Source organism: Merops nubicus, unplaced genomic scaffold (genome assembly GCF_000691845.1).
Source record: "Merops nubicus isolate BGI_N331 unplaced genomic scaffold, ASM69184v1 scaffold12747, whole genome shotgun sequence".
Lineage (NCBI taxonomy): Eukaryota > Metazoa > Chordata > Aves > Coraciiformes > Meropidae > Merops > Merops nubicus.
The window spans coordinates 1-24236 of record NW_008618380.1 but is presented as its reverse complement, the minus strand read 5'-3'; the positions used below and the strand labels follow the sequence as shown (position 1 = coordinate 24236).

Sequence of the window (24236 nt, the reverse complement as noted above, 5' to 3'; positions counted from 1 at the left end):
AAGACTGCAACACTCCAGTGTTCTCCTAGAAAAAGAAAAACATTCAGCACAGGGAGCTACATGACAACCCTCTGCACTGCCATGCCAACCCACTTCCATGTACAGAGAACCATGTGGATGCTCCATATCCATGATCCACTTGGATCTTTGTGGTAACACTGTAAGAGAGACACAAACTATAATGCTGCTTTAAAAGCTCTTAATTTCTGAGATGTGCCTTCAGAAGTCTCGTTTCTAAAAGCATAGTAAAGGAAAGCTTCATCAGTAAAGTAACAAACTTGGAAATAAAGTAGTAGATGTTGCAGACTGAAAGTAAAGAAAGGAAAAACAAAAACCCCACAGCATTTTACTCAGAGCCTACAATTGTCCCTGGAGCCTACTCAAATATTTAACTTCAAAAATTAGCTCTATAATGATGCAAAAGAAATCACCACACAGGAACTCAAAGACACATTGTTAAACCCTGACTCATAGCTTGGTGTGAGCAGCTCCACAGACAACAGAGCCTGCACATTGAAGAGAGCAAGGGAGTACCTCCTGTAACCTAAAGCAGAATTTAACTGACACAGCACTATTCTGGTTCTTATAAAATTGTTTTTAATGGAGGTTAGTCACTGTTTATTCACGCCTCAGTCCTTCAACAGCAAATAAATTAAAAAATCCTGGTATTTCAGGATGAAAAAGTTACAAGCTTTATGGGTAAAATATGCTAATAGAGAGATGCAACTGACAACTATGATAGTTAAATATTTCCTAAATCATCTAGGGTATACACAAATGCACAAAGCACTAAAGCAAAACTGCTTGAGTGGTACCTACATTAATAATTACTGTTACTCAATTGCTGCTTAATGGCCTACTTATAAATCTTAATCTGGCAGTACAGAGTACCAAATATGGCCAGTATGTCAATGGCATTTCCTAAGTTTAAATGATTAAACTAAACGATGCATCAATTACTTTGTCTCTAGTTTGCAAGGTGCCTGGGTTTGTGTGTTTGTGTTCTTTTTGAAAAAGAAAAGCAACTCTGCCAGGCTAGCTACTTGGCCGGTCATTTCTGCCACGTGGCTCATTACAACATTAATGGCAGTCATGTAGCTTTATCTTCTATAACATTTTGAAACCACATATCACAGATGTGTCTACTGCTGTACAGAGAGCTCCTCACAAACGTCTCTGGAAGGCATCACGCTCTCAAGGCTGTATGTTTTGAATGTGACCTGACAATGAGACTCAGCAAAGAAAATGGAAATTAAATGTTATAATTCCATACACTAAAGAGAATTGTGGAATGACCCAGAGGATTATTTCCATTCCTTGGAAATGAGTAGACTTAATTGGGAAGCATTTTAGATATCCTTTTTGTCGTTCCACTGATCTCAGGCTGCCTGACATGAATTAGTTGTAAAATATCTCATAACTATCTTTCTTTTGCTGAGGTGATGAAGTCTCTGTAAGACACGCAAGGAGACTTAGATTATAAATAAACCTACTTAGAAAAGCTCAAACCAAAATGGAGGGCAAAACTGAGACCTGAAGCCACTTCTCATCCTTCGAGCAGGACACTGTCAAGGCATGCAGCTGTCCCAGTGCTTACTGAGATGAATGTGATCACGAAGCTACCTTACTGCCTTCTCAACCCTGATAAGACTGTGACACAAGCAGTGACTAGAAAGCAGGACTTGCAGGTCATCTCAAATTTTCCCTCCAATGGACAACTGAACGAAGGGAAAGATGGACAGTTTAGCTCTACTTTTTCAATTTTTTCATCAGGTTAATAAGTAAAAGTAATGACACCCATAAAAGAAGGAGGCAGGTTTTTCTCTCTGAAATACAAAGGGGGGCAGAAAGGAAGAGGATACTACCCTCTGTATGTGTATCACACATGCCAAGCTCAAGTTCTACTGGGCATATAAAGGCAGAGCTTTAGCCTCCCAAAGGCACAAACTCAGACTGATCTGTATTGATCTGATCAACATATTAATCCTCACTGCAACAAAAGCCCTAGCCCACGCTGCCAGCAGACCCTTCGTGGGTCAACAGTTCATTCCTCACATGTAACATCACCTTGGTGTGATCAGCAATAACATACCCCAGTGCTCCTCTGCGCAGCCTACCAGGGGAACCACAAGGCATTATCTGATTAAATTTCCTATTTCCTTCAAACATCACAATTAGGTGAACACTGATAACACAATTACCGGATTCACACTGCTCTGAAAATACTGAATCTGTGATTCAATCAAACTGGCACAAAAATGATTTAGTTTCCTCTATTCTAACTTCTGTTTTATTAACTTACTCTTTCACCACTTTCATGTTGCTGGGGAACAGCGTAGCGGGTCTGGCTGAGCCGAGTTTCCCAGAGCAGGCTCCTGGTGCAGAGCGCCTGTGCTGGGAGTCAGAAGGGTGCTGGTAACACCCACGCTGCGACTGCCACCGGGCAGCGCTCGCACAGCACCAGGGCTCTTTCTAACACTCCCCCCACAGTGGGATGTGGGGGCAGGAGCTTGGGGGGAACATAATCGGGACACCTGACCTGAACTGACCAAAGGGATATTCCATACCATGTGACCAGCTCAGCTATAAAGCTGGCATTTTTTCTGCTAGAGAGTGGTGTGGGGGGGGGTGGGAGCTACTCCTCAGTCCTCCGGAGCAACCGCTGTGTGTTTGGAGCCCTGCTTCCCAGGAAAGGCCGCACATCGCCTGGGGAGGGGAAGGGGAGAACAAGTCTTTAGTCTTTTTCTCTGTGCTTCTGCACATGGCATTGCTTGGCTTTTGCTCTCTAATTAAACTGCCCTTGTTTTTACCCACAAGGCTTTGTCTCTATTTTATTTTCCTTTCCCCTTTGGCTCTGTGGAGGAAGGAGAGGAAAGGGGGAGGGTGACAGAGTGGCTTGGTGGGCATCTCTTGCTCAGCCAGGGTTAACCCATCACAAACAGAAAAAATGTTGAAGAAATGCACCCTCCTCTTCTTTGTCCGAACACATAATCTTAAGGTAATTTTTTGTTTCTAAATATTCTTTATCACCTTTAAAAACATGAAGACTTACAAAGACTGTTTTCATGCTGTGTTCACTGGCTACAATACACATTAGTGGATATTTTTTTTTCTCTGAATGTATCCTCCTTCTGCCAACATTATTAATTCAATTTACTTTTTACAGGACTTGAATCGTTCAGTTTTGGTTTGGTGTTTTTTTTGTTTTGTTTTGGGTTTGGTTTTCTTGTTTGTTTGTTTGTTTGTTTTTGTTTTTTTAAAAAAAATACATTTTCAATACCTGCTATTACTACAGCCATATTGGAGTCGTCACGTACCTCTCATGGAATTGCTCTCTAGGTAAGGTCTCTATTTTCAGAGGATGAAGCAGAAAAAAAACTCTAATCTCAAGTAACCATTTCAGTACAACACACACCCACGAGGACCACAGATCTGCAAAGCAATGAGAGGCAAAGATGGAGGCCATATCTTTTATTAAACCAACTGTGAAAGTTCAGAGGCAAGAGAAACTTTCCAGCTGAAGATAAATCCCTCTTGGACATGAGAGTTGTTCATTACTCTTTGATCTGTATTATTTACAAGAGCTCTTTTTTATTTGTTGTAGCACCAACCTTGTAGGATATTTCTTATATTTACTGAAATACAAGTAAACAAAATGCAAAATAAAGCAGTTTGTGACAAATGTGAATACTAAGTAATCTTCACAGCTAAATTTTGTGACTCTAATGATGCTATCATTGAGACAAATACTACATTAACACTGTAGTGATCATTTGGATGGAATAATAGTACTTAGCTACTTTCATAGGCACTTCCCAGCATATTTACCTAAAAACCTTTACTCACATGTCTTTAAACTTAATTGTGTCTATTTGGATTATCATTGCACTTGTCCCACACAGTATCACACAACCTGCAATCAGTGCAGGTAGAGGTGAAATTCCAGATTAACTGATTTTTTTTTATTTTTTTTTTTTCTGTTTCATAACAGTGACAGCATCATCTGCAGTCCTCTAGTCTGCTTTTTATGGACAAAACTGATTTACACTTTTCTGATCTTTAGCAAAAAATAAATTTAAAAAACAGAGGGGAACATATAACAATCAAATGTACTAGGGAAATCTTTCACGTTCCTCACCCTGCACCTTTCAAAATGAAGTCTTGCCACATTTACTAGGCCAAGAGAAATTTAGTTCTACTTGTGGAACTCAATTGAATTAAGGATTAGACACTGAAAATAAACAAACTTGTTTAAAGACTACTTCCAAGAGACAGCCATGAGGAGCTTGAATGCTTGTTTTAAGTACAGATCACATCCATGACCTCATACCTTTGGACGTGAAGGATAAACACCAGCATACTTCCACTCTACCTTAAGTCTATACAGATGGGACCAAGAAGTCCCACTGCTCCAGACATGACAATGCAGTTCCTGACACCTACTCATTTGTGCAAGAAAAACCAAAGTGAACTCAGTTATGTTGTTTGTTATGGTTCTGATGGCACCCATTGGACCCTTGAAGGAAAACTCAGACCTGCCAACAGTTTCTGAACTCAGATAGTACAAAAAAATACAAGCTGCTGTCCTTGTTAGCAGCAGGAAACAAATAAAAGGTTATCCAATTATAAAGTCATATTTATAACTTTTGAGAACCTTTTCTACTCTGTTTTGAAAACATTTTGCTCTGGTGACAGACTTACCTATAAATCTTCCCATGAAAACCTTCATGAGAAGTAACCTTTAGCATAAACTAGATCCAACACATGCAAGAGCCTAAGACCTGGTGTAACATCCCATAAAACAGGGAGTCCAGCAGCCTTATTCACCTAAGACAAGCAGCTCATGGTAATGGCTGATAGTAAATCAGCAAAATGTTTCTTTTCCAGACAGAAGAAATAGTCATCTCACTTTTTCCTGCTGAAACATCACAAGAAGATCAGGGCTCTGAGTAACCACCCCATCCGCTTTTCTCCTACACATACTTCTACACAGAAGGAGCTTCTTCCACCCCAAAACCCTGTCTCTCTGCATCTCACCTTAACACTGCTCTTTCTGTGTCACTTGGTACCTGGTGTAAGATTCTGCTTCTTAGGTAAGATGTCACACATCAATCTTGCACATGCGTTTTACAGTTACGCACAAAAGCAAGTTTCACACAGGCTAGGAGTCCCCCAGTGCCCCAGCTGGCCTCACTGGGGACCTCCTGCCCACAGCCCTGGCAGCCACGTTCAGAGCCATGCTCTGACCTGGGCACACAGTCCTGGCACCAGCTACGCTGTAGGTGTGTCCGTCTCCTGCCTCCAGTCTCGGGTGGATCTCAGACCTGTGTCACTTTATTCTGCAGTTAAAGAGATTAAATTCTGTGTGCTGCCACTTTCCTCCTCCATAAGACAGAGAACATTAAAAAGATGGCAAAAATCTCACAGAGGATCTACTCTTAACCCATATGTAGCTTCTTTTTCTATTTTGCCCAGAGAAGCTCCCTCTGTTCCACCTAGGGTAGCTATCTCTGTGGCTAGTTTCCTAACGTGAAAGAAAGTTAAATACAACAAACCAAAAGCTCTCATTTATACTTAAGATCAAACCAAGGGTCCCTGCTGCTTCACTGAAATACACAGCACTTTCTACCATGTGTTTTTTGGGTAAGTATTGCTGCAGAAGGGTCTATAATTTAATACTCCCTGCTGACTAACAACACACTACTAGTATCTGCGACTGCTATCACATGCTGCTGTTGCAGTAGTTACCATGCCAAGATAATTCTCAAAAACATCTCTCTGCACTCAGGAAGTTTTGCACCAAAACAGAGTCAAAACGTTACAGAGAAAAGGAGATGTGAGGAAACTCTTCACTCAACTGCTGTTTTCGCCATAAACCAAAGTAGTTTTCTGTAACTCACCTCTGTATCTATAGTCAGATTTCAGTTTTTTCAGGCTTTGCAACTGTCAGAGTTATAAAAGCTTTTTTTTTTTTTTTGTAATGCTCCTGTGATAATCTGGGTTAATCAATTGTTTGGGAACCCCTGAGCAGCAGCAAATCGTTCAAAAGACTCCCCAAGTTGTGGTAAAATTATTCCACACAGTGGTAGTATCCGATTAATCAGAATAACTTGAAAGCACTCAACAGCCAGCAGGGATTTTCTAATTAAGACTCTTCTAATGTAGTGAATCATTTTGCAAACAAAAATTTATTTTAAAAACAACTAAGCTGAAGTAAAAGAGAAGTAGTGGTTTGTGTGTCTGTGGCTTGGGTTTTTTTTAAACCAAAATTATATGAAAATTTTATTTCTAGAGCTTCCAAAGTTACAGCCTGACCACTGTCCAGAATAACAGGCCACAAGAGGACTACTTAGGTAAGATCACAGGGTTCCCTAAGTAGCCACATTACCTTTGGAGATCACTTACGGCCCAATTTTGCAAGAGCAAATCATCATTCTGCTGAGTGACACCTTAAGCCTGATACTCAGCAGATGGTGAACAACCATCTGTATGGCTTCTCAGGACAGACAGCCAAAGCTCACTCAGTTTCTGACAGTTTCAGCTGTACGGACACACATGCACATCACATCCATTTCTCCTTCTGCCACTACCTTCAGGTACTCTTGCTTCTGTTACTGCTTCCTTTGCTCTTTGGAATTTAGAAATCTAAATAAGCTCTTCAGACAACTCTAGACAAAACAAAGAGTGACTTATACAGACACACCAAAGGCTTTCAAATGCTGGGGAAGCACAATTCCAAATATTGATCCATAATGCACAATGCAAGCTCATCTCAAGTTTAACACTTAACCAAACTGTCAGGGAAGAACAGTAAATTGGTTCAAGATACAGCTAAGGAAACCACTCCAGGTCTTAGAAGACTCACAGACGTGAACTGAATTGTTACAGCAAAACACAAAGTCACATCGTCGTGATTAGTCTGAGGCTGGCCACTGTCTACAATGAGAGACCAGAAACAGGTTCAGAAACTTTGTGGTGTGTGAGCACTTTCCATTCACTGCCCAAAGGATGGCTGGCTTAATGCACAAAAAAAGATGACAAAGGATGTCACTGGCTTAAATGCACAAAAATTTATTCATGGGGTCCATAGCTGATGGCACACAATGCATAATTTAGACATAAATGGGAAACAGGAAAAACTCCGACCCATGTTGACAGAGAGGGGAAGCAACGGGGTCTAAGGACAGCTGTCCTCCCCTTGTTGTCCTTGCCGCTGCAGCAGGTGCTGATGGTGAAATGAGGCTGATGGTAACTTGCACAGTGCTTTTCCCTAGTAAGAACAGTACTTTCCATCAGGACCTACTCAGATGTCCTGTTACCCACACCATTAGGACACTCAGCACTGCCTGGGGCACGCCTGCCTCACCAGAGGTAAGAGCTGCACATCACTCATTGCTGAGCTTTGTGTGCATGTATCACAGAGAAATGCTTAGTAGGTATTTAAATAGCTATTACCTACTTTGATATCCAATGTCTTGTTCTTCCCCCAGTGTTATACTAAAGGTTCAAAACAAGAGGTTGGAGAAGGCAGGGCAAAGAAGGGGAGGTTTTTTCCATCGGTGAGTCACTTGTGTGTGTGAAATTACAGATCTTAAACAAGTTTAATGATAAAAGCATCAAAGCCCAAGAGAAATGATTGAGCTATCAGATTAAACTAAGTGGTTAAAGCACCTGTCACTTAATAAGGCCAGGCACCAAAACCCCTCAGCACACTATGCCAAGATGCTTGTGCCCAGGGTGTAGCAGCTCAATTCCAGCACACCACGGCTGATCCTCCATTACCAACTGCAACAGACCATTTGAACATCAACTGCATTTTCATCTGAATAGAGGTGCTGACACTGGATAAGAGTGATCATTCAAAGCAGGTTTATATAAATGAATGCAAGCTGGTGTGTAAACAGCTTACAAATTATAACATATCAATTATTAGCTAATATATTGCCTGAATAAGGAGAGAAACCAGATAAAAGCTTTGCTCTTAGATATTAGAGATAATGTGTTAGATAAATAATATCAACTATTAGTTAACAAAGCAAATATGTGTACAAAGATGGAAACTGCTTTTCTAATTTTAAACAGGAAGGCTGACCTTTTGGGATAATTTGCTGTCTCTCCCAGAAAACTCATCTTTAAAAGATGACTAGATAGATGGATTTTATTTGTGGCAGAGCAATAATAGATTTTTTGATAGCATGCTTGGATAAGTCAGTGGTAAAGCCAAATACACCAAGTCCATGTCTAAAATAAAACAAAGATGAGAAATTCTATTCCTTAAAAGCAGACAATTAAATAAAAAAATACTTTATTTAGAGACCTGCTGCTACCTTACAATGATCATGCTCTACTTCATGCTAGCAAAAGAGAATATCTGGAAATGCAAAAGCATTTTTGCCACCTGAGGCTCCAACACAGGTTGCGCAGTCATTTACTTGCAGTATGATTTGTAAAATCAGTCCATGCTCAGGCCACTCTTACTGCTTGGGTTTACACATTCTTCCTACCCTGCAGCAAGACAAAACAGCCATCTCACCCCAAGCTGCCACACCAGTCTCAGAGATGAAGTTTCACACTAGAGCTGGATATGCAGCACAGAAAGCCTACAGAGCCAGTTTCCACCAACTGAAAACAGGAGTGGTCTCATTCTTCCAGACTAGTAGTAATGGATAGATCTGATCACACCATATATGAAGATAGCTGTGACCAAGGACTGAAGCAGACTCAAAGCCTCTCCTAGTCCACAGGGAAGCCTTGCAGACAGCCTGCAAGCAGCCTACCTCACCCTAATCCACCTGGGGACAGACCTGAACCAGCTCTCCCTCCACTCCTCCAGAGGAAAAAAAAAAAAAAAAAAAAGAAAAAAAAATCAAAGACATTCTCTTTCAGGTATCAGATTCTCAGGACTTCAAAGTTACTTCTTCCTGAAAATAGCCGAATGCATGGACAGAGACTGTTAACAGCATTGTTGATGAAGTAAGATAGGTTAGCCTCTGCAACTCCATGGGTGTTCTACAGCATCTCCTTGTCCTGGTTTTGCTGGAACAGAACCACAGGCCAGCCACGGTCTGCAGCCACAGGCAGCTGGAGTCAGACAGCTGGGGCAACTGCCCCGAGCAGGCTACAGGCATAGCCCAGACCAGAAACACCACGCTCTGGGTAAAGGGGAAAGTTTGCTGAGGAAGGAAGCCTTCTGCTAGGGCTTCTCTTCCTGCTCACTTCTCCTCCTGTTTGTTGTTACCACTGTACAGCTGCCAGGCCAAGTATAACTTCACATACTTTAAATATATTAGAATTAGTATTAGTTTAGCTGTTGCATTAAATCCATTTTCATTATAACCCACAGGTCTTCACTCCTTTTCCTGATTCCCCTTCTCTGTGGGGTGACAGAGAAACTGCTACAGTTCAGCTCCAGATAGGGGTTAAACATTGAGAGTCTTTCAAACAGATTCTTTTCCTCTGCTGTGTTTTAAAAGCAGAATAAACAACACGATGTTTTTGCTGTCCTATTACAGAGACTTGTTACAGTCAGAAAAAAAAATAGTGTGGTGGCTATTTATTTCTTTTTTCAAATTATATTGCAGATATAATACTCAACTTAGCTAAATCTAGCATGAACACTGGAGAACTGTACAAAAATAAGGATAATAGATAAAATCTTTTATAAGTGAAGTAAAAGAACATTCTGTAATACACTATTGAGTTCTGCAGCTTTTTCTCTTAAGTATTATAGTAATTCTGCTGACCTGTACATGATGTTCCTTGCAATGTTCCCTTTTCCTATTAATGCATCAATGTTTGGGTGAAGTGGGAAAAATAAGAGCTGCATCTTTTAGAACATGTTGTGTTTGGTTTGTGCCTGTAGGGATGTTGGTAGCAAGGGAGAGGGCTACTGGATGGCTCCTGCTAGAAGCTTTGAGAAGCTCCCCTGGCTCCAAGTTGGACCCACCTCTGATCAAGGCTGAGCCAATCAGGACCTCTTTGAGAATATATTATAGACACAAAAAAACCTGTTGGGTCAGTTCTTTTGGTTTTGGCAAATAGTGGGACGGGAGGGAGACCACCATTTGAACACTAAGGTCAGCAAGGAAGGAGCTGGGGAGGCAAGCTGGAGCAGCCACTCCCCTTTGGCCAGTGGTGAGATGGCAGGCTGTGCTCTTGCAGCCCTTAGAGATCAGCAATGGTGCAGAATCCTTCCTGCAGCCAGTGGAGGATCCCACACTGAAGCAGGGGATTGATCCTGAAGAAGGCTGTGATTCTGAAGGAAGCCTGTGCTGGAGCAGTCTGTTGCCTGGAGAATTGCAGCCTGCAGAAGGGTCTCACACTGCAAGAGTAAGTTTGTGGATGATCATCTCCCACAGGAGGGAAGCCACACTGCTGAAGGTGAGGACTGTGAGAAGTTTTTCCCCTGAGGAGAAAGGGGCAGCAGGAACAATATGGAGCAGATTGGGACTGACTACAACCTCCACTCCCTGCCTCTCTGTGCCACTGGTGGGGAGGAGGTAGCAAGGCTGAGCCCAGGAAGAAGGGAAGGGGCCAGGAGGGGTGTATTCAAGATCTGGTTGTATTTATCACTGTCCTTCTCCGATTTAACTGGTGAATTGGTGCTGGTTTTGATGTTTAAATAAATTGATTTTGTTTTCCCAAGTTGAGGCTGTCTTCACCCATAACTGTAACCGGTGAACCAGCCCTCCCTGTCCTTTGTCTCAACCCTCGAGCCTTTTGTTGTATTTTCTCCTCCCCATCGCACCAGAGGCAGGTAGGAATGAGAGAGCAGATCCGTGGTTGCTTTGTTGTCGGCTGGATAGGCTTAAAACATAACATGTGCCCCCCAAAAATATGGGCATATTAAAGACTAGCATATTTGGCAACATCCCTCTACAATTTCCTGATTAGTAGCCATACACACAGTGTTACTGTACACGTATATATAGCTCCCCACACTTAACCTACACAAGGTTGAGACATGATGTATCTGGAAAAAAAAACCAGACAGCAGCTACATCCAGCCATCACAGGGTATTTATGCAGTCCAAAAAAAAATAGGATGAATGTTCATCTCTCTGTGGTGGGAGTACCTGTAGCAAAGGAAGTGCAATCAAACAGCTGGTGGCACAGCTGCTTTGCCCAGGAATGACAAGAGCAGCAGAAGACAAGCGAGACCAGTGAACTTGGAGCTGGCCTGCTTCCTTTGGGGGCCTCTCTGTAAAAATGGAAGTTCGCTGAGGCTGCTCTGTGTGTTTGCCAACTAACTGCTGTGGAGGATGGGAGAAGATGGGATGCAAAGAGGTCTGCAAGGTGGCCCCTTGATCCTGACAAGGGGGGCTGACTGTATCTGGGGTGAGGGTGACAACAGGACAAAAGGGGGAAGCTAAATAACCAAAGGAGTGTACTGAACAGGGGGAGCCAAGATGGAAGAATGCAATGGCAAAGATAAAGATGAGCTTGCTTTTCTACACATGCTTACTCACACATGCACGCAGTCTACTGCTTCACTTACTACTCTTACTTGACTGCTACACATCTTACAGAGGGTACAGTAAGTGGGAAGACAGCAATCTTAAGCACTTACGGAGGTCAAGGGGTTCCTGGCCCTCATCCTTTCCAGGTGGGCACAGCTAAAGTGTGACAGCTAAGAGAAATAAAAAGATCATAATGAGGCCTACAGGGACACTCCTTCATAGTCTTACTTCCAATGCAACAGCTCCTTTTGTGCTGAGGACATGAGTCTCAAGGAAGGACAGTATCCAGCCAGGCAAGAAGGTCCTCTTGTATACTAGATGCCTCTGCAGTAGAAAGGAGTCCAGGAATAGAAGCAGCAGTTTGGCTGCTTTACGAAGCTGTTTTGCAGAAGGTTGCTTTATGAGGCACAGAGCTGTCTCACTTTGAGACATCAGAGGACCACGTGGTAACTTCCCTCTCGGGTGCAAAAGGAGCAGACCTCCTAGGATCTCACAACAGCTCACAAGAACAGTGTCAATGGTCAGGCCAACAGCAACAGGGGGAAGTGACAGAGGGATGTTCTGGAGGCTCAATTCAGGTGATCAACCAAGATACTGAATCCCAGGAGCTTCATAACCATTGTCATTAAGAGATTTACTAAGAGCTCTATATGCTAAGGGCAGGCAGAGATCAGGGGTCTTGAGCCATGAATGAGACAGTGATGCTGCGAAATGGGTTTTAGACGTGTTAGGAGATGGGGAACCTTCTGGGACAAGACAGACCTGTAAAAGGACAGGCTGGCTTTACATTAACCAAACCAGAGTCAGGCTGAAAATTTCAGGAAAACTTTTAAACTAAAAGCTGGGGAAAGCAAAAAGACAAAAAGGAGCACCTGATTCAGCCTGACTCAGTCCCAAAGGGGTTGTAGCTACTGCTCCTCTGAAAAGGCTGAATAAAATAGGAAATAAATGGCCTAATAGACAGGAAAAGCGACTCCGACTACTCTCTCTGTTCTAAATGCTCCTTAAAAATACATACGTTAAACTGAAACAACAAAAACCACCTTTCCTCAATGTTTTCCTCTTTTTCCACACACTTCAGACAACAGCAGTAGAAAAGGTATTTTAGCCTCTTGTATGACTTTGTTCTACAGTATCAGAGAAATTATGCAGTTATGCCATAACAAATAAAGATACACAACAGCAGTAAGGGCTGCTGGAGTCTAAATGCAAGCTAAGTGACACAACGTATGTAAAGAAAAATATGAGAAGTAAGATCACTTCATATCTTATTAGCTTTCTGGAAGAAATTCTTGAGTTCTTGCATAGAAACGCTTTGACAGACAAGTAAGTAAGTCAGAGGCAGTAGAAAAACGCAGACTAAAAATGGAGTCTCTGGCCTCAAAAAAATTACAGGCTTTTTTTTTTTTCCCTCAAGAGAACTGGCAGAACAGAAGGAAGAGCTACATTTATCAGGAAATAAGACAGACTACTCAGAAGAATGTAAATTAGTGTTGAATATCATAACCAATAAAGCACTGAAAAAGGCAATGTCCCAGCAGCCCCCAATGACAACAAAAGACCATGAGCAGAGAACAAGACAACTAGAGCTCTCCCTGCCACCACCACTGCAGCCTCACTGCTGCTTTTGTTACTGCTGTAACTGCCATTTGCATCATCTGGCTGTTCTGGTGCTGTACCACGCCAGGCTGTGTGACTGCTTACCCAGCCAGCCTTCCAATCCAGGATATCCTCCCTATTGCAATGTTTCTGTGGAAGCAGGCTGCCTATAAAGCACCAATTCTTGCCCCTGCTTCCAGCTTCTAAATCTAATTTAAAGATGCTAAAAATAACAAAGGCTTACACGTATCAATACTGTCTAGAAAGCAAGAGGCTGTACTTACTACAAGGACAGCATTTAATCAGCAGTGAAATGAAAAGAGACACACCTCAGCCATTGCTTCACTGGCATCTTTGTCATTTGCAAACTTTCTAGCGGTACTCAGCACACTTGCAGAACACTTTGAGAACCCCTTCCCCATCAGATCTTGAGACAGCAAGTATAAGAAACACAACACAGAGAAGTCCCAGCCCTTTACACTTCCAGCTCGGACGCTGCCCCAGACATCACCTATGCTTGACATGTAAATGACTCTACTCTGCATTCTTGCATGTTCTGTGATGGGCTGGGGGAGTGCAGAGCAGGAACCAAAAGTACAGCAGGAAAACAAGACATTACCTTGATCATTTGGGAACTTTCCCTTTAAATATATATAGGATGTGTATACAATCCACTTTTGTTTTTCTCTGCAGAGCACTTCACGTTGATATTCCCACTGATATGTATACAAGCTACAGCGTAACCGCAGAGCCCCATCATACCCACATTACCAACAAGTACATTTTGTAGCTTCTGTTATGAGATGTGATTACAGGCTCACCCACATGAAGGCAAAGGAGCAGAAAGAGGCTCTCCAGATCTCCTTTCAGACTGAGGACACCTAGCCCAGGGCTATGGGAGTCATTGTGGAATGCAGGGGAAGACCATTTGGGGATTGTACAAAACTTACTATGGGGTCCCTATGGTAGGTACCAAAGGTGAGGAAAGTGAGAATTCCATGCATTTTGGGAAGGAATACGTGTGAAAGACTAGAACGAAATGGGGATAAAAGCCCTCTAATGAACTGGCACTCAGTCATTATGCTTGTCTGGCCACATCCTGCACCTGATCAGCACAGTCCATCCCATCTTCTCATTAAACTCCATTTCCAACTCTTCTCATGGGTGAGAGGCTCTCTACACCACGGGTCTGTGTATACAAAGATGTCCAAGTGCAGTAACTGGAGACAGACCATGGGGCAGCAGGGCCCACACATGAGGAATGGCAGAGACTGGGGAGACTGAAGAGTGTCTGTGTGGGTGTGCAGGTCAGTGTGCAATCAATACTGAGCAGCAGGCCAGACTAGCTAGCGAGCAGGGGAAGATACTTAGGAGACAAACATTGGTACAGCCATAACTCTGGGCCAGATAACCAAAAGAACAAGAAAGCTGTCTAGTGGAGGACCAGGTCTAAGACAGCTACTGGAAAGACCGTGGGATTTGGAGGTAAGGTCACAGTTCTGGACCAGCTCCTGGACAGATTGGGTGTCTAAGACCAGCTACTACAGAGATCCATACTGGTTTGTGTATATATTTATCCTGATGTATTTTATACTAATGGGCTTTCATCCTGAGCAGCCAGAGAGGGAAGAGGACGAGGCCACTGGTGCTCTTTGTGTTTCTTTGAGTGCTGCATTTTTTCTCTGTGTTAGTCTGCGTGGCTGCTCACGCAGAGACGTGCACATGCGTTGTGTGCACGTGTGCCTCTGGGGAACGTGTGCCCAGCCTTGCTGTGGCTGGACCTGAGCCGTGCAGCTGCAGCAGGTTCACCTGTGCGGGCCCACCCGATGCAGCTGCAGCCAAACACTTACCAGTGTCCTCTCTGGGGATGAGCGGCAGAAAAGGATACAATTTCCTAGACCTTGAAAAATGTTCCAAAAGTGGCAAAATTACTTTTTCCAACACCACACAAATGAGAAATTAATTTTTAAAGATGAACAGCAAAAAATTTAAGCCTCATTTAAGTGCTCACGGCCTGCTTGATAGCAAGTAAATAAATTAGATCTGCAACAGAACTAACACTATTTAAAGTCCTTCCTAAGTGCTTTGGTTCATTGATGCCTGAAATACCAACTTACTACCCAGAATATCCAATACAAAATCTTGGTGTATCTAAGCTTTCACTGAAGTTCCAGTCAGTAATACACACACGAGCTGGCATGTGAGCAAATGTAGCTCACAAGAAAAGCAAAACTTGACATCCAGTCACTTAGTTAAACAGCTCTGGTTCATAGCTGTCATTAAAGTGTTTGCATGGGGACTACAGACAGTAAAATTACTAGTATCCACCAGTTTCACCCTAAACAGGGATCAGTTTAACATCCACAACAGACCTGAAGTTTAAGGCCACTAACCAACCCCCCTGGCACGTGTCTAAGGAACACTCTAGCACACAGTGTCCCTAGAGTATGAGGCACTTGCATTTCAGGTACAAATCACTGCACCTCACACATTTCCAGACCACCCTTATTTTCCCAGTGCCTCTCTGTTAAAACGTGGCAGCGCAACCGGAGTAGCCCCTCAGCCAAAGCCAGAGAGGGCTCTCTGCTGAAGCAAGAGAGGTCTCCATAGCAACAGGGACCATGGAGGCTCTCACAATCCTTCTTCTTCACCCACTCCCCAAACTCAATTTTTCTTCTGAAGAGAATTGCTTGGTGGCTCACCTCAGAACACATAAAAAGCAAAAGCCTAATACCTATTCCAGACAGACTTTTTCAAGGATGCAACCTGAGCTGGGCTCGCTGCTGCAGGGTCCATTATTCCTGAGGCTTGGAACCACACATACAAAAATGCAAGGGAAAATTATTACCATAATGTTACAACACTGTAATGTATCATTACTATGTAATTATTATTACATGCAACTATTACCACTCACATCACTACATTTTCCTGATTCTTGTTGGCTTGGCAAGGCAAAAAGTCACTGAAAATCAAGTCTAACTAGTCCTATCTAATCAGTAACAAAGTTAAACTGTGCAAAGTGCCTGGTTCAGAAGATTTTATCTAAAATGATCCCAGTTTTTCTAAGAGTGACACCAGTAGAAACAACATTATCCTTCCCATCACCAGATCTTTCTCTTTTTTTTCCCCTCTGATGCTTCTACCCTTTTTGGGGGCAGGGCTACATATTTTTGCTGGAGCTACTGCAGACATGACCTGTGTTCTTTAAAAATTCTCTCTGTGTAGCCTTTAGTCATGTACCTGCAGTATTTCTGACTGCAAGATTCTCCGCTTCACTCCGTACAGAAGATGCCTATGGCAGACTTCACTGGCAGCTATCCCAAGACACAAATATTTATTCCTTAAGCTAGTACACAGTCACCTTCACAAACACATTACCTAGACTGCCAGTTACTCTAGCACTCTATCCCAGAAGGGACCTAATCCTTTATAAGTGAGGTGCTGTAACAATTCCATTGTACATTTCTGTGCACAGATCTCAAGACAGGGAGACAAAGTCATCTACAAGGGCAGGGAGGGGCTGGAGGCAAATAGCCGACAGGAAACCCTCAGGACAAGGGGCAAGCCTGAAGCCTTGCCTCTTCTTCCCAAGACACTGGGAAGGCAGCAGGGGTTCACTTTTCATTTGGAACTCTGGTATCTCTTTCAAAGTGCACTGTTTTCTTTCAAAGGACACCTCCCTTGGTTATGATCACAGCATGGTTAGAAACCAAGAGGTCAACAATCTAACTCCCAGCTTTCAAAGAAGTGCTACAACCACCAGAATAGAGTTCAAATTGTATCACAGCATCTCCAGCATTTACGGTGAAATTTCTTTCCATTCAAGACAGATTTGGGAAGACAAGAGAGCAAGTAACAAAGAGCCTCATACCCCCTCTTCTGTCAAAGGTTTGGTTGCAGTGCTAAAGTCATGATTAGTTTCTGTAGATTGATTACCTCCAATGGCAAGAGAAAAACATCCTTTGTAGAGTAATAATGCTCTATTCCTATATTCACTGCAAATCTAACCTCAAGAATCTTCTTTCATAAAAAGCAAGCTATTAAATATTTACTTTCTTTGAAAAGGAGCCCTATGCCATTCAGACTTAAAAAAAAAAAAAAAGCACTTTTGATTTGCTATTCATGAGTTGTCAACTATATTAAAAGTCATTGCCCACATGTATCCTTTTCCAAACTAGTGACAGCCACAAGAGTAAAAGCAGTAACTCCACTTCTTCTCAATCAAATAGCTAATATTTTTTTCACCATTACCATGTTCAAACATTCTATTTTAACAAACTGTTTATTCAGTTTTGAATAGCAGCCACGAATATACTAGAGCCTTATGCTGCTTTCTTTTCATGTTGGAGGAGGGGGTGGAAGGAAGAAATTATCTGAATTTAAAAATACTACAAATTTCAGGTTACAAAATCTAAATTCTTAAATCCAACAAAAACCAACACGTAACCTTTGCTCCAGCCCTTTGACCTCAGACTGGAAGATCTGAAGCCTCTACTCCTTCTGACTGCAAGCCTGCCGTGAGTAACACTGACAGCACTGGGGATGCCCCTCTGCAGCCTGGCTGCTCTGCTGTGAGTTGCTGCGGTGTCCTGCAGTGCTAGCTGCAGTCCTGCCATGCTGTAGTTAATCCTCACAGCATGCTCTGCAAAGTAGAAGCCCAAACAGCCCCAAAAAAATTGACCACTGCATGAGCCCCATCTCAGTATATGGTCTTCACAATTACAGAACAAACACGAGGAAAAGCTAGAATGCACCCAGCTTATGCAGGTCTCAGAGGAGGAGAATGGAAAACTAAACTCAAGGAACACTTTTCTAGGGTAATATAACAGCAATGCTGTGCAGCACACCTGTCAAATGGCAGAAATTTCTTTCCCTTGGGCTTCTCTAATCTGTAAGGCTGAGGCAGACACATCGGCACAGCCAGATGTAGCTCCCAGTCCATTAGACATTGCTGGGAGAGCCAGCAGCATCACTTTCCTGACTCATTGATCTTGGGCATTCAAATCACACTCCTCTCTTCACCACAGCAGCAGGCAACAAAACTGGTCTCCCCTTGCAATGCTCCTGAACTTCTTGGTTTCTGTACTTGCCCTGTGGAGAGCAAGCCCTATCCATACACAGCAAAGGTACAGACAACCAAGCACAGTGAGAGTCATGGGTACAACCACCAGTGGCCTGAATTGCTCTGAGACATATGCCAGCCATTGTGATCACAATAAATATACAAAACCTGAAGCCTAACTATTCTCCAGCAAGAGGAACCAACTTCACATGGATATGGGAACACTACAAATTTTCCTTCTCTACCATTCCAATGGTACTCGTCAGTATGCTTCCAAATAAATCTCTACACAATCAGCAAAACTCAATCTCTTTTATTTAAAGACAAAAAAGACAGTAATCCCAAGGAGAACTTCACTCCTGTTCAAAGAGGAGTGACTTTTGTAACAAAAGCATTTTTTCATGCAGTTTCTAATTTGTATCACTGATGGCACTCTGCTACTACGGCAAGAGGTGGAAGAACAACACTGTGAACTGGACAGACTGGGACGAAAGACTCTGAGACAAGAATCTAAAGAAAGACAGAGTAATATGCAAAAAAAAAAAAAAAAACAAAAACAACTCCAAATAAAATCTCTACCAGTCTTGTTTTTCTATTGACGACTTCTACATCCTTCCAAAACAAGTCAGGACACGCAAAGCTAGAAACTCTTGACACCTTTTATCACACAGAATTAAGTCAACTGAAGGGAAACAGCACTGACAGCATATGTTCCTTCTCACGTCATGCTGCTCCCATCTGCATCACTCCCGTGGCCAGTAAAATCAGCTAGTTCTTCCTGCCTTTCACCTTCCTTCATATTTAAGGTAATGCAAGTTGCTGCATTGCACTCATAAATTCAACACACTACCTTTTCTTTTGCTAAGCCGGTTAGGGGCATTTGAGGAGTCCAAAAAACAGTCATTCATATGACAGAGTTGACAGAAGCAGTGTAATTATTTTGGCTTCTATTCTCCTATAATAACTTCTCTGAGAAGCAACAGATTTAGTCATACTGCACCTGCACAGCTACACCCTGAGCAGGCAACTGAGTGCAACTCCTCTGACCCCACACCAGAAACACATGCCAACATGAGCACGTGCCATCCCAGACCTCCTGAGGCACCCACTCTCTTCATTTCGGGGAGCACCAAGTACACACGTGGATCAGAAAGGTGAAGTGGTAATGAGAGGCATGGTTCTTTTCCTACTGCTTCTGCTGATACTCAGCAGGCTTTTACTTTTTTCTGTAACACGTTCCACATTCCCTACTCCAAGCACAGCTCAAATGCTGGAATGAGAAACACCAGTGGCAAACTTTCACTGTTTTGCTCTAGCCCTGCCTTGAGCTGATGGCTCAGAGGCTAGGAAATGCCATTACTGGCCATGGAGTTGCACAGGAAGACCACGTTAGCAAAACCTTCTCTCTCATACACATTGGTACTTCACCTGGTGCATTAGGTAGATAAGTTCATCAACGTGTGCACAGCATTCAAAGCCCCCAAGATGTATTCCCCAGTTCATGTACCCAGCTGAGCACCACACACAGAAATGGCTTGCAAGTCTTGAATATACTGCAAACCTTTCCTTCACAGTGGCAAACTGAGCTGCTTTTCAGGAGAGAAACACACCAAATTGCTCCCTCCAGTGCCTCCTGTCTTGTGTGGAGTCTACACCCAAAAGGGTACCTAACAGGCAGTATTAGGTGGGTTCAAAGTACAGAAATGCAGGTTTACCCCACCTTATTCAAGCACCATCAGCCCTTGAGTCCTGGAATCATAGGTAGTCTGCTAAGCAAGAACTTCCACAGAAACGGCTGCAGAACAACAGTCAGGAGTTTGTGCAGACAGACTCACAGTCCCAATAACAGCTATTTAAAACTGTAGCATTTAAGTACATTACAGCTTTGGTACCTCAGTAACTTATGACCAAGTTATCTAAAGAACTCTCATTTCTAATGGCACTAAATGATAAGTGATTTTTAGACTGTTATGTTTTGCCCATTCTAAACATGTAATAATCTGACAAATTTTTAACAATGAAAAATTCCTAAAAATCAGAACAAAAAACAATAGGGAAAACAAGCTTCACAATTAGCAAGCCTTGGTAATTCTGGCTGGTTCTACCAGTTAGCTCCTCTGATGTACATGCTGAAGTCACATCCGGGTTCAAGCCTTGGCAAGCTTGTGACAACTATGTAATCCCTTTTAAAAGCAAACAAAAATTCTAGAATCTAGTATCACTGTTATTGCTACCTAAAACAAATAAATAAATTGAGCATGTGCTTTCAACATCTTGTAAAGTAACCAAAGAGAACAAGTTTGACTCTTTCTTGCCCTCAGCAGGTATCATGAAACACTTACCCATAGCCCTGTCCATTCACAACACAGTGAAAACTAACACAAGAATTTCTCCTACTGTTACAAGTCTCCCCATAGGTCTCAAATAAGTGCCTTAAACAAGAGAAGGAAAAAAAACAAAAAAAAAAAAAAAAAAAAAAAAAGTGTTCCTCTCCCTCACAACTATCACGTTCTTCTGGGCAACAGGAACCCAAACTCAATTCATAACCCTGACTATGATTCTTCCCTTATGTAGGACCTGGACCTCTCTGTGCTGTAGACTGCTGCTTAAGTTAGAACTCAGTATCAAGACTGAGGCATACACGTTTGTTTCCTTTCTAGCTAGTTTCTAGTAGAAACCACTTCTTCCTTCTCAAAGGGTAGTGCTATTTTATCCAATAGCAAATCGGTTTGGGCACACACTGACTACGTGTGACGTACAAGCTGCACGTCCACCCAAACCAGAAAGGACTCAAACCCATCCTACAAACCCAAAATACATCCTACCTCTGAGGAGAGTGCCCCCCATCTCATGCTTTAGGGGGAAGGATAGTCCTAATTCCCCTTGAAGGGTTTCCCCTCTGCAAAGAGGAACCTGAGACTCACTGGGTCAAAAAAATCCTATTCTGCAGCTCAAAAGAGCGGCTCACCTGAGGAGAAAAGAGCTGGCACCCACACTCTGAAGACCATGGCAGAGATCAAATGAAGAGGTAAACCCAATTAACAGCGTTTGTGCTAGCACAAGCACAAGGTAATTATCAAGTTGTTCGTCCCTGCTGATGCAGAAAGAGCATGCAGCACATACACATGCAAAACTTTTGGCATTTATGAGAGCTGAGAATGCAGGCATCAGAACTTGGAGACCTTCTGGAAACCAGAGCTTCAGCTTCATTGTGACTTTGTTTCAACTCAGTAAACAGGGAATAGCAGTACATTCATGGGGATATCCGGGAAGACGTTTTTAAAGACTCTCAAGTTTTCAACTGGTATGATAGCATGTGTCATAAACCTTAAAACAGTGTTTCAGGGCAGTAGGGAGCCTGCAAAAGAAGCCAGTTTCAAAGACATAGTTAAAATTGGTTTCCATTGCTGTAAAGTCACAAGGCCTGCTGATAACATTTGTCATGGACTACTGCACTACTTAATCATCAGATTTAAAAAAATAACTATTTCATCTCCTGTTTTGCTCTTTGATAGGCCTAAAGATGTTTCTGTTCTGGAAGATTCATCAGCCTCCCAGTCATCCAAATGGCAGATAAACCACTTACAACACATCCAAATCTTTTCACAGAGTTCAACTCTCAAAAGCAAATTGCAGAAGTGCCAAAGCATTCCTTACAGCAGCCTTGCAAAATTTACAGCTATGGTATTTTTTGGTTGGTTGATTTTTAAAAACTCCTGGCTGCTGAAGACTTGATTACATGAGAGTGCATGCTCCCTTCTCCAAATAAAATTGGAAGATCCATGCTCATGAAAGTAAGGCTGGACATATAAATATAAGCCAAATGTATGCTCTTGAGGCTCAAAATCTGAAAGACAAACTAAAAAACTGACTTTTCTCATCCATTTTGTTATTTTTAGGACACTGTTGGCTATCATTTTGCGCCAGACGCTATCCAACATATGGAAAAAGAGTCATTTCCCTACACTACCTATGCACTAAATATAAACACAGCAAGACATAACGATTACCCCTGCTGGACAGAGGAATAAGACTTAGTGATTTGCAGTAATAGCCAGTAAGTGTGTAACTTGACTGAGCCCAGAGCTCAACCCTGTTTCAAGATTATGCTTACCATCTTCTTAGAAATTAAGCGCTATTAAATGTTATCAAGAAGAAATCAATATTAGAATTAATTACCATGACCACAGAAATTGATTTTAGCATTACTCAATATAAGAAAAAACAAAAATAAATCCTTAAAATGCAAATAAATAAAAATAAATAAATAAATAAGAGCGAATGACCATAAGCAACTACCGAACTCTCGGAAGAGTACCTGGAGACTTCCTCAGCCAAGCCTTGCTTGAAAAGCTTCACTTCCAGTAACCAGCTTTGAATCATACAGACAGTAGTGGCACGTTACTGAAAGCCAGCTTGCTGATCTCCCAAAGAATGCTTACTTGACTCACCACAAGACTTATTTTGCCTTTTTTTGGGTAAGAAATGTACATGTATTCCTAACACGACAGCACTTATAGGCACTTAGAAAGCAAATGCACACACATTTGTAAATTTACACAACAATACATTACTAGTTTACTACCACATATCTAAAGTCTATGACTCCTTCTCTGAGATAACAATTAGGAAAGATTCCACATGGTTATAAATATTTACAGCATGAAGTACTTCCAGAGGATTAACTTAAAATCTGCAGGACACAACTATAGAAATACTGTACTGTAAAGCAGAAATTGACTAAAATTTGTTCAAAACTCTCTACACCCTTTTCTATGGTAAAGTGAACAGATCCCACCACAGCTGAAAATAAGGGTGTGATCAACACATTTCATTTTTGCTTATTTAAATTCTGATAGAAAACTTGACTAAGTAATAGATACACATAATATATCAGTTCTCATCTATGATGAACAGCATTTTGTAGTAATAGCTTTCACTCATAAAGAGACCACAAGGAACTTGGAATCATACACCTGACGACCCAAACTGCAAAAAGCAGAGTCATTAAGGCAGCAAATGATGCTAGTTACTGTTTGGTCTGCAGTCCCGAAGCATAAAGATAAACAAATCCCATCACCATCACAACAACAAAAAAAACCACCAAACCAGCAACACTCACCCAGCAAAGAGCCCACAAAGATGACGATTTGCACCGTGGTGGTGAAATGTCTGTAGGTCTGCTCTTCACCGTGCTCCTCGCTTTCCAGGGCGCCTGCCTCGCTATCATTGCCACCCTGCCACACCATGTGCTCAGTTGAGGCATTCCTCATCTCCAGAGCTCTGGTGACAGCCTGGTACGGCCCGTGCTCACTTTCGTTCCTCGAGATCCAATTTTTGCCATATCCCATGGTGAAGTTCCTGCCTTCCTCGCTGCTCCCTAATACCCAGAGGTATTATTGAAGCCCTTGCCTTCAATGACTGAATGGACCCCACAGGCAAAAACGCACTTCTGAGGACAAAGCCCTTTCTCTGACACTCGGCGGCATCTTCACCACATTTCAGTGTCACGGAAAGCAGGGCTGGCTTTTCACGTGTCTACCCTGTAAATCACGACAGCCACTAAAGGAAAGCAGAAGATAAAGCAGGCTCCTCCTTGCCATTAGCCGTCCCATATTTCTCGCTTCACAATACTACAGTGTTCCCTTCATCGTGTTTTACTGCAATAAACATGAACGAGGAACCTGCAGCCCACGCTGTGCCTCATTTTCCAGAAGGTCACCTCACACCCGCTGCCAACAAGCTGGCACGCACAAGGACTCGCTACACATCAACAACTGTTTGGAAAAGTTGATGGACCACAAGCACTGTCCCCCCACTCCGCTCTCAGCCTTGGCGTTTGCTTTTCTCACAACGCTAAGAGAGGACAGACATCTCTTTTTCCGGGCACATCGCCTGGCACTCTCTTCTCTCCTTCTGCCCACTGCTCCCGTGCTGTGAGACACGGCTCCGTCCCGCGCCCCTCCTCGCTCCGCTCTGGACGCCAAGACCCTTACACAGCCTCCAGGGAATTAAACGACTGCTCAGTGGCTTCCACTGCGTTCCAGCTACTTCTCGGGGAAAATGAATTTGCCTTTTAATCCCAAGGCGAGGGACGCTCGAGCCTCCAAGGA

The 24236-nt window shown here is 42.6% G+C and overlaps 1 protein-coding gene across 1 annotated transcript in view; it reads right to left on the bottom strand.

Moving 5' to 3' along the window:
- Nucleotides 1–23474, bottom strand: part of GPR176 (G protein-coupled receptor 176) — a 40935-nt gene extending 17461 nt beyond the window's left edge. Inside the window, exon 1 of the mRNA XM_008943431.1 lies at nt 23246–23474. Coding sequence (XP_008941679.1) covers nt 23246–23474 — 229 coding nt within the window. The remainder of the gene's footprint in view (nt 1–23245) is intronic.
- Nucleotides 23475–24236: the final 762 nt, after the last annotated feature.